Source organism: Egretta garzetta, unplaced genomic scaffold (genome assembly GCF_000687185.1).
Source record: "Egretta garzetta isolate BGI_Z169 unplaced genomic scaffold, ASM68718v1 scaffold413, whole genome shotgun sequence".
NCBI lineage: Eukaryota > Metazoa > Chordata > Aves > Pelecaniformes > Ardeidae > Egretta > Egretta garzetta.
Window position 1 is genome coordinate 947,103 of NW_009259054.1, and position 11,776 is coordinate 958,878.

An 11,776-nucleotide genomic window follows, 5' to 3' on the forward strand; every position below is an offset into this window, starting at 1 on the left:
TAGACACTAAGTGTATGGTAGCTAATGGAGTAAGTAAATAACATTTGTTTTTTGTAAAAAGTACCTTCTGTACAGTCATGTGGGGAGCAGATATCTATCTAGTGCACTCAAAGCTATGTCTGAGCCTAGCTATCTGTGTTCTGACCTTGCTATCCCATTATATCGTTAATGGAAAATACTGAGTAGTACCTGATTTTTTCAGAATATGAATACTTAAGGGCATTGTTGCATTCTACAGTTTTGTGCTTAAAATCTGAAAGCTTATCCTCTCTCTTTTTTAATAGCCTTACTAAATTTGTATACTAACATTGCTAAACAAATGCTTGTGTGAGGATTATGTGTCTCTGACCCTCATAAAAATGTTGTGACCTAGTGGCAGTTGAAATGTGACTTGTCTGTTTAGTGAGATTTACTCCTTTGGTGGTATAACTGCAGATTTCCAGAGCAGAGAAACAGTGGAAAATCTGGTTTGATAGTGAGAATCCTGAAGAAGAACCTGTTCCTAGTGGCTATGGTCAATCCCTGGACTGCTTCAGACATCTTCTTCTTATCAGATCCTGGTGTCCTGACAGGACCATAGCTCAGGTACATTTATGTAGCCAACATAGTCTATTTAGGTGTTGTTAGAATAATAATTACAGGATTGCAGTTCAGTACTTTTTTATTTAATGCAAGCTCCTTTTTGTAATGGACCCTTACATTGCATTTTCTGAAATTCTTTTCAGACAATTTATTCATTTGTCACAAGGGTACTGTTAGCAAAATTGTTCCAATATATTGAAAAAATATTAGCCAATGATTTTTCTATGGAGATATGATTTCATCTGGAAATGTATGTATTTATCCAGTTCTGCTTTATCAGTTCAGAAGGTATTTTTGACTGTCCTTGCTGATATTACTCACTGGAATTGTAGAAGTGTCCTCATGTTAGACCTTCATGAACTCAGTTGGCTGAGAGAAAAAAAAACCAACACAAAACCAGTTTAATTGAGGAACCATTTATTGCATGGAAGAATTAGACCCACCTTAGATCTATATTGAGGTTTGTTCAAAATTTTTAATTTATTGCCATCTATTTAGAAAGGTGAGAAATATAAAATTAAAGTTTACTAAATGGTTAGACATGTTTTGAAGAAAAATCAACTTCTAAGAGCCTGTTTTTAATCTTTATGTTCTTCTCCAGTTCAAAAGAATAAAAATTATGCAATTGCTATCAATTTCAGAGCAATGGTTGGCAATTTACTGAAGTCAGAATGAATCACTGAAAGTGCGGTGTTAATTTTATGGGTACAAACCTTTAGACATTGTGACTGGATTTAGAGAAAGTCTCATTAATTATTGGTGCAACTGTGGTCAATAGGAGGTTAAATGGTATGGTAAAATTAATCTCTTAGATGTGTGCTATGTGTCTGAAACTGATCATGCAAAATTAGTCTCTCAGTTCTGTTAATAGGGGGCAAGATACACTTTCATCTTGTGTTGGTTTTATGAAAACTGATGGTTTATCAAATGCTAAATGCTGAATATATTTTGTTTCTGAGAAGCAACTCAGAGATATTAAGGGGAAGATTGGTCTAAAAAATAAATAAGGAACAACAGAGATGGTCTTCACCTGTTCCTCTGGATCTTCTAGTCAGTGACAGTTATTTTCATAATTACTACTATTATTTCATTGTTTGTTTAAGTATGAAAGGTGGGAAAGACCTAACCTAATTTCCAAAGGTTTGGGAAGATTATTATTTTTATTATATTGTATTTATATGTATTAAAACTTGCAGATATATGTAATAGAATAATTATTTTTTTAAGTTTTAACAGGTATTATAAGGCTATAAGAAATAACACCTTCAAAGACAGTATGATATGTTAACGTGTAAAATAAATTTGTTGCATATTTGTATTTCTGATATAAATTTATAGCAGCTTTTGTTCTTCAGTTTACTTATTGGTTGTACTTACACTGGGGAAAAAACAGTATTAAGTGATTATGTCACAGGTTAAATTTACCCTTTTTAATATAGGCAAGAAAATACATCATTGACACTATGGGAGAGAAATACGCAGAGGAAGTCATCTTGGACTTGGAGAAGACATGGGAAGAGTCAGATCCACGTACTCCTCTCATATGCTTTCTTTCCATGGGCTCTGATCCTACAGACTCAATTATTGCTTTGGGAAAAAGACTGAAGATAGAGACTCGTTATGTTTCCATGGGCCAGGGGCAAGAAACCCATGCTCGTAAACTGCTACAGCAGACAATGGCTCATGTAAGAGACGAAAATCTGAATGTTTTTTGTATCTGTGTTAAACACTTAGAAATGAACATCCTGTAATGAAATCAAGTTGTTTCATGTGTAGTTAGTGCTGACGCAAGAACCTTTATTTATTTGTATAAATAAGTGTCCTATGCAATAGAACTGTCTTTTTAAAGTAATTTAATTGACCATAACAAACTTGTTGATGCTGTGCAGGCATCAGTGTTTTTCATATAACATGGAGTTTTTGTTGTAGGTTGACTGATGAACATAACTGAATTGATTATTTGAAATGCATGAATATTAAATATTCTTCAGCAGGCATTTCAGAACATTTTTTCAGTTTTGTAGTTTTAGTAATACAAACATATTTTGTTAAATGAAGCTGATTAATTCCAAATATACTATTGATAGTTACATCACCATGAGAAAAACAAGGCTGTATAGCAAAATATTTGGTATTGCTGTAGTTTGGATTTTTAATTGGGATGAGAGCATAGGTATTTTACAAGTGAAACATGGAAGCATTAAAGAATAACATTTCCTGTATGAGAAAGAAAAGCTGAGATGTTCCAATTTATCAGGTGGCAGTACTGCTGTGCCTGCTGATGTGAACAGACTAAACTTCTTGCTCTCCTGTGTTATAAGCTTCTTCCCTGTCTGTGTAACCAACTTCACATTAAGAGCTAATTAGCATATCAGATGAGAAGAAACGCATTCAAAAGACAGGGAAAAAGAGCTCCTTTTTGTTTCATTAAGAGAAATGCAGTTACTTTCCCTCACTGTTTCACATACCCTCTTAATGAAGAGGTATGTGAGATGTCTATATGAAGTATGGTAATTCATCTGAGAAAGTTTGATATTTATTGATTGATAGCAATAGATTAATTAAGTATGTATATTTGTGGGGGTTTTTTTCCAAGCCTGTGACTCTTGTGAGGAACAAGGTTTAGCAGCTTGCTCTATGGAGCTACTTCTGAGCTCCCTTATCGAAGATCAATGAAATCATGGGTTCACCTAGAAAGTCAAGGTTTACCAGTGTTTATCAGCACCATGGTCATGTCCAGATATGTTTTAAATGTACTGAAATGGAAAAGGTAGGGACTAAGTGAGAAGACCAGATTGGACAAGTAAGGACCACTTGTTTAGATGACAAAACCAAACAAGCTAACAGTGCTTCCAGAAGAAACAGCCCACAGCTTAGCTCTCCTGAGCTTCTCTTGGCTAAAGAATACTTTGTTACTTGCATGTGTACCATTACTATGAATACTGGTCTCTGTTTGTACATGAAATGTACATGAAAACAAATGATTAAAGCCTAGGTTTTGATTTGGTGAACTAGTGCTGTGAAACTGACTGTGGAGGTTTTCTTCCTTTAGCAGCTCTCATAAGCACTTAAACACGCTATATTTTGCTATAGCTTAGATCCATTGGCTTTGTTCCTAACCTACAGCATAAACAAAGAGTGATTTTAGTAATTTCAGTTTGTAAACAATGTTGATAACTTTATATTCTATTGCTTTAAACTAGGGAGGTTGGGCACTTCTGCAAAACTGCCACCTTGGACTTGACTTTTTGGATGAGTTGATGGACACTGTAATAGAGACAGAGACTGTCCATGAAAGCTTTCGACTGTGGATGACAACTGAAATTCACAAACAGTTCCCCATCACCCTTCTTCAGATGTCTATTAAGTTTACCAATGAACCACCACAAGGGCTCAGAGCTGGACTAAAGAGAACATACAGTGGTGAGTGCTAGAGTGGTAATGATTTAAATTTTGCTCATTTTTGGACTCTGGTGTTATCATGTGGTTACATTGTAGCCACTGACATTAGGTGTAAACTACATAAGCAACTGATCACAATGACGCTTGGACACATTTTGGTCCTTGGTTTGAGGTAGAAGTTGTGAAAATTAAAAGGAAGAGAAGATCTGCTGAAGTTCTGTTCCCAGAACTAATTGGACAGCAGAAGAGGAAATGCTTTTTCTTTTCTCAAACATTGGCTTCTAATATCTCAGTTCAAAGTGTTTAAATTTTTAATCTTGTGTCTTTTGGCAGAAAAGCAACATGTTAAGCTTTGTTGTCTATTAAGTGCTCTTTACTTTGCATGAAATAAAGGTCTGTAGTAAAAGAGTCTGTACAGAAAGTAGCTTAATGTGAATTCAGCTATTAGTAAATTGTGGGTAGGTTTTTTTCTGAAGTTTAGTCTTTTAATTTGAGCAACTTAATAACAGGCTATAAACTGTCTCCAGCATAGAACACTTTGTAGGACAATAATTTACTCTTGAGAGCGGCAGGGAGCCAACTGAGTATCTCTAGGAGTAATGTTTTAATACTGATTTGAAGTGGTTTTGAAAAATACTATTATTATGTTTCTTATAAAGCCTACTTATAATCAATAGGTATCAGCCAGGATTTACTAGACGTCAGTGACATGGTACAATGGAAACCAATGTTGTATGCTGTAGCATTTCTACACTCCACTGTTCAAGAAAGACGCAAGTTTGGATCTCTGGGTTGGAATATACCTTATGAGTTTAATCAAGCTGATTTCAATGCTACTGTGCAGTTCATTCAAAACCACTTGGATGGCACAGATGCCAAGAAGGTAGTTAATGTTTTTGTGGGGAAGGTGGATTAGGGTGATGGATCTTTCTAGTAGTGGAATGTATACACATGGTTCCCCATAAATGAAACACAAATATGGTTTTAAATTATTATTTTGTTTCTTTCCACAAACGTTCAACATTCCAAGTATACATGTCTGTAGAGCAGCAGGCTTAAATTAGACTTTTAATCCTGTGCATGTTAAATTTCTATGTTAACCTGTACATTAAAAAAAAAAAAAAATCCCTCCCATCTGTCACCCCCCAAAAAATCAGAAATATAAACCTTAGAAGTATAGACCTGCTTTTCAATGCTAATTAAGCCAGATGGTTAAAAATGGACCACTGTACTTTAAATATTCTTTTGTTTAAATCAATTTGGAGTATAAATAATAAGATTTGGCTCCTCCAACCTATCTTGGCAGCATAAAGAAATGGAAAGTTGCTTTAAATGACTATGTAAGAATTGCTCTTATATTCCTCACTTTCTTATGGTCAGTTGTCATATAGAGGTCTGTGGCAGATCACTTTGTGATTAGCATTTAAAGTGAAGTTAAAAGTATGATTGGAATGTATCTGTAATCCCTCTTGCCCAAATGCTGCAATAACCTCTTGAATTAGTTGTCAATTAATTCTATATTAAGAAATCCTTGAAGGTGTCCTGGGAATGCAGGAGTATAGGAAAAAAAGAGTAGTAAGAAAATAACTGTCTTCCAAAAGGGACAGAGATGCAGGACTTGGTATATCTATTCTATAGGTGAGAAGGGGATTAGCTAAAGTCAGTGTTTTCTGCTTGATTTTAGGGGATCTCCTGGAGTACTGTTTGTTACATGATAGGTGAGATCCAGTATGGTGGCCGTGTGACAGATGACTATGACAAAAGACTCATGAACACCTTTGTAAAGGTTTGGTTCAGTGAAAATACATTCAGTCAGGAATTCAGCTTCTACAAAGGATACAGCATACCCAAATGTACTATGGTGGATCAATATGTTCAGTACATACAGGTCGGTAAATGAAAAATTTTCAACACCCCCCCCCCCCCCCCCCAAACATCTATCTACAACTTCCTGTTTCCCTATGTTTTGTCTTTTCTTCTGAATACCTGTATTTCATCTTTTATTTATAGTCTTTTTTGCTTTCTAACAGTCTGCATATCTATAAGTGACAACTAATTGTTGTCATCAATATTGTCATCATTGTCATGACAGTAACCTTTTCTTTTTCATGCAATTTGCTTGAAGGACATACCTGAAGGGATACAGTTATTAAAGAGGGAATAAAATGGAGTCCAAACATTGGGTACAACCTCACAGAAACAAAAGGTGTAGGTATATGAAAGTACAAGCTGACTCTTAAATTAGTGTATAGAGGTTAAAACTGAATTTGTTGTTAACCTTGGTGTGATTTGGGCTGTGATATGACATACAAATTACAGCAAGTTATTTGCCCTAAGACTGTTTGATCTAGCCCCTTACCTTACGAGGTAAGGTAGGGGCTTTTTTGTGCTTGTTATTTGGTTTTGTTGTTTTGTTTTGGTTTTTAAATAATTAGCTTATAAGCCCATCTCCAGTTGTGCTCTTTTTATATTTTACTATGCAGAGTCTTCCTGCTTATGACACACCAGAGGTGTTTGGTTTGCACCCTAATGCGGATATCACTTACCAAAGTAAACTTTCAAAAGATATATTGGACATCATCCTCAGTATTCAGCCTAAAGATAGCTCTGGTGGAGAAGGTGAAACCCGAGAGGCAGTTGTAGCCAGACTGGCTGGGGGTATGCTGGAAAAGCTTCCTGCTGATTATGTACCATTTGAAGTGAGTTAATGAAATTCTGTCAAAAATATTTCCTTCATCTTGCTTTGTGTGGAAAAAAAATACTAATTTTTCTAAAAGCATTTCTGAAATCATTCATACAGGCAATACTTGAAAACATGTTTTAAAGAAGTCTAACCAGACGCTTAACATTTATAATGAAGTCACTAAATGTGTGCTGAAGTGCCTTTGTAAGAGCTTTTTCAAAATATTAAACCACTTAACGCTGAAGTTGTCATTTGCACTATGGGGGAGGTAGGATCATCAGTTTTTAAGCTAAGCTTCTTGACACTGTAGAGTACTGAGGTGGTGTTGCAAGTGTATTCATGCTTCTAAAAGTATTACAGCTTTAACATATGTATTACTTTGTGATTCAGCTTACTTCCTGAAGATATTTTTAGGTTGCTTTCTTCAGTGAAGTGAATGCTGAAAAGCTTGTCAAGTGATAGCTTTCATTGATTGAAGCTTGGTGTTAGTATCTCAGGATCCATATTAACACATAATAGCCCATGTAATTATATTTGTGATGGACACCTGCTGCCTAACAGCCATTTCTTTTCTGAAATAGCATCTTTCCTTCTGTTTATGTGGAGGATGGAATGTCTCTCAAGGTCAGCGGGTTTTCTTACAGTTAGAAAACATTTACTGATGACTAGATACATGGATACTCCAACTGACTGTATTCTGTGTCCCCATCCTGGACACTAGAGTTTATTGGAGTGTTTGGACAATTTGTGTTTGTTCTGTGTCTTTCCATAGTTCTTAGTTGTCCTTTAGAGCCCCACAATTTTAGGATGCTGACACCATAGTTCTTCACAGGTGAGGCTAGCTATGAACTTCAAATAAATTAGAGGAAAATGCTTGAAAATAGTTAAGGTTACTACATTTTCTGTATCAGGGATGCTGAACTTTTGTGTTTCATTATAATTGCGGAAGCTTAAAAGCAAGTATGATTGGCTATGCCAGTAATAAAGCATTTACAACACTGTATGAAATGGATGTGAATCACCCTAATGTGTCATCAGAAAAAAGTTCACACCTATGTTTATGCTTTAACAGACTCCCAAAGTAGCCACCTGCTCATCTAGGCAGTTAAGATGCTTTATTAATTAGGTAATTTGCCTGCCATCTCCTTGAGGAGAGTGAAATCTCTTATCCTTAGGCTTTTGCTATTTTACTTACTCTTTAATGGAAGTTAGCATGAGGACCTGATACAAGGCTAGGTGGCTTATGAACACCAAAATTCTTCTGGCAGGATGCTGAGCCATGAGGAGGAATAAGGAGACTTGTACAATCTAACACCCTCTTTTCTGTTTTTGCACAGTAATAAGTTTCCCTTATGTGGGGTATACTCATGAGTATAGACTCTCTTCAGGTACCTATGTCTTACACCTTTTGTTTTGTTTTCTGTAGCTCATTTTGTATTATGTAACCTTCCCTCAAATGGCATAATTATGATAATGTATTTTATCTGAACAGGTGAGTTAATGTATCTGAATTCAGAATACTGATTATCTATCAGTCTTCCGAAAGTTTGCGCTTGCTGAAGTTTCTGACCTATCGTCTTTCTACAAGCCTGAGCTTCATGACTTTCCAAAAGGCAGAACCAGATGTCTGAGATCTGCAAAGGATTGCAATTTGTTGAGTTTCTTAGAAGGGTACTGCTTTAGTGATGGGCTAAATCTCCTGGTAGTTGTTAGTCCAACTCTTCAAATTCTACTGACGTCTCCAAGAATAGTTATGTGGCTTAAGAAAGACCTATATAGTGTCATTGTATAGGTACAGTTAGTTTACAAGAGCTCTTTTTGGGCAGATCTGCTCTCATCAGAAATGACAAATTGCAATTTAGTTTGTATTGATAAAAGTGAATGTGGAGCACTAAGCTTTTTCACATGGTGAAAACTATTTAAACTCCTTTTGTAGAAAAATACTGGTAAACTTAGAAAGGTTATGCATGCTACTAAGAACAGGGCTGTTACCTTGTATAGAATTCAATACATGGTATATATAATTTTTTCACCCATCTTCCAATAGGACCATATTGACTACAGAATTTCTAGTTATGTCCATATAGTTGTTGTTAATTTGTTAACTTTACACTTGTGATTAAAAATGTATCAGCTAGTTTTGTTAGAATACAAGACTGCCTGGCATTGTGATAGTTCCCAGGCATTGCTGATAAATAGTGCTACTACGCTGAGGCTAAGTGGCTGGGGCAATCACTCTTGATTGGTTTGTGCAGAGTGAACCTTGGGAACTGTCTGTTGGAATTAAAGCTGAAATCGTTGAAATGGGGTATGGCCTACATGCTGTTTAAATGACATTAGCTCATTAAATCATGAGTTAGGCTAAAAATGTAGCCAGTCTCAGCATCACAGATTTCTCTTGGAACAAATCCTTTATTTCTGTCTTGCAGAGGATTCAAGGAAGATGCCAAGCTGACCACTTAAACTCCTAAGTAAAAGTGCTATGTCTTAAAAATTTTATTTCTACCTACAGGTAAAAGAGAAACTAAAGAACATGGGACCTTTTCAGCCTATGAACATATTTTTGCGACAGGAGATCGAGCAAATGCAGAGAGTTATTTCTTTAGTGAGAAGCACTCTGACTGATCTAAAACTTGCCATTGATGGGACAATCGTTATGAGTGAAAATCTGAGGGATGCTTTAGACTGCATGTATGATGGAAGGATTCCTGCTAGCTGGAAAAAAGTAGGTGTATATCACTTGTTTTGTAAGGAAAAAAAATATTTCTGTAGAGCCAGATTAAACTGCTAGATATACAGTAAATACTTTTTTCAAACATGAGTGTTCACCCTGACTGTGCAACTCCTGGAGTCGATTTTGGGCTAAAATAAATACAGTCTAAACAAGCCCTCTTTCTTTTATAAAAACAGAAATGAATGTGGGCGATGCAGGTATTTCCCATTTTAAGAGCCTGCTGCATATTGGCAGGATAAAAAGCTAGAGAGAGGAGAAAAATTTAAAATGTGATGATGGATTTAAAAAATAGCACCCACACTAGTAGACTACACTGTTGCTGTTCTTTGAGATTTAGAGTTGTAGTTGTAGAATCACAGAATAGTAAAGGTTGGAAGGGACCTCTCGAGATAGTCTAGTTTAACCCCACTTCTGAAATCAGGGTCAGTTAGAGCAGGCTTCCCAGGACTCTCCAGAATCAAGAGTCCACAACCTCTCCTGTTCCAGTGTTTGATCACCCTCACAGTAAAAGCCAAGCAAACCACCACCAACCAACCAACCAACCAAAAAGCTCCTTAAGTTTAAATGGAATTTCCCACGTTTTGTCTTGTGCCCATTGCTTCTCTTCCTATCACTGACAAGGATCTGGCTCCATCTTCTTCCATTCTTCACGCATGAGGTAGAAATATTGATAATATCCCCTCTGAGCCTTCTCTTCTCCAGGCTAAAAATCCCCAGCTCTCAGCCTCTCCCCGTAGAAACTTTTTAGGGACATCTAGAGCTGTTTACGGCAACTGATGGAAAGAAAAATGGGGAGGTTTTTTTGTGGTTTTGTTTGCTTGTTTTGTTTTTAGTCATAGTAGTTGTAGTAGTAATAATAATATTATTAATAATAATAATATACAAAGCAAGTGATGGACAGTGCAGTTGCTCACCACCCCCAGACCGATGCCCAGTCAGTCCCTGAGCAGCAGACACTACCCCCTGGCCAACTCCCCCCAGCTTAGATACCGAGCGTGACATCATATGGTATGGAATAGCCCTTGGGCCAGTTTGGATCAGCTGTCCTGACTCTGCCCCCTCCCAGATTCTTGTGCCCCTGGCAAAGCATGGGAAGCTGAAACAAGTCCTTGGCTAGAGTTAAGTACTACTCAGCAACAACTAAACCATCAGTGTGTTATCAACATTCTTCTAGTGCTGAATCCAAAACACAGCACTGTGCCAGCTACTAGGAAGAAAATCAACTCCATCCCAGTCAAAACAAGGACAAAGTGTTTTCCTGGTACAAAACCTAGACCAAAGCAGATGCTTCACAAATGTGATACAACTATTCAAATAGAAAAAAAAAATTAAATCTTCGCATGGTACAAGCTCAATTTTCCTTAGATTTTTTTAAGAAAAACAGAGTAATTTTGGCAGAAATGCTGTTATCTCGATGCATTGACCTTGGCTTTAGAAAGACAATATTTCTTCCTAGTTCACACAGCTATGTAATTTTGCCAAAAAGTCATAAAATGGACAATTACCACAGAGAACATTAAGCATGTCTAAATGAAATGGTAGGCATGAATTTGAACAGAGCAAGAATTTTCTTCAGGTTTCAGTGGGATGCAACATTTATGTATCAGGTTAAATTTTAAGATATGAAAAAACTAGCTTTAAACATGGCTTTCTAATATTATGGTTTTTACTATCTTGTGAGGAATTACCTTTTCTTGACTTGAATATGATGTTTTAAAACTGTTGAATAAAATTAAAAAATGAACATGCCGTTTACTATTTTTAGGCATCCTGGGCTTCCAGTACACTTGGTTTCTGGTTTACTGAGCTTCTAGAAAGAAACCACCAATTTTACAATTGGATTTTTGAAAGCCGACCAAACTGCTTCTGGATGACAGGGTTTTTTAATCCTCAAGGATTTTTAACTGCAATGAGGCAGGTAAATTGTGTTTAAAGTCTCACTCTGCTTATTCTTTGATGTACTTTAAAAAAAAAAAAAAACATAGTGTGATGAAGGCTGTTATACGCATGGCTCCATCATGTCAGTAGGGAAGATATGTGACTGCATAACTCTCTAACATTTCCTGAGTGTAGTGTTCTTCCTCTGCATATATTTTTTCAGTACATCAACCACTAATGTGTTAAAATACAGTTCCTACTCTGATCTGAGCCCTGTGAATGTAGAGGCTACCTTACAACATTATTAAGGTAGGCTGAAGAAGTAATGTCTCATGTTACCATTGAGATATCCCCAAGAAGAGGTGTTAAGCCCATGAATTTATTTCCTTTTTTCTCCTCCCTTTTGATCTGTGTTCAGTACTTACCTGGCTGGAGACTTGCCAGAACAGCTATTCAGAATTAGTCTTAAATTACACTTCTCTAGTTAAGTAGCTGAT

General features: G+C 36.3%; 1 protein-coding gene across 2 annotated transcripts in view; it reads left to right on the top strand.

The window, feature by feature from the left end:
- DNAH5 (dynein axonemal heavy chain 5) overlaps positions 1-11,776 on the top strand; it is a 134,761-nt gene that overhangs the window by 119,788 nt on the left and 3,197 nt on the right. For both annotated transcript variants that reach the window (XM_035890683.1, XM_009635133.1), the window contains 8 exons: positions 436-585; positions 2,022-2,267; positions 3,786-4,005; positions 4,662-4,867; positions 5,669-5,872; positions 6,468-6,683; positions 9,180-9,392; positions 11,167-11,319. In XM_035890683.1, coding sequence (XP_035746576.1) covers positions 436-585; positions 2,022-2,267; positions 3,786-4,005; positions 4,662-4,867; positions 5,669-5,872; positions 6,468-6,683; positions 9,180-9,392; positions 11,167-11,319 — 1,608 coding nt within the window. The remainder of the gene's footprint in view (positions 1-435; positions 586-2,021; positions 2,268-3,785; positions 4,006-4,661; positions 4,868-5,668; positions 5,873-6,467; positions 6,684-9,179; positions 9,393-11,166; positions 11,320-11,776) is intronic.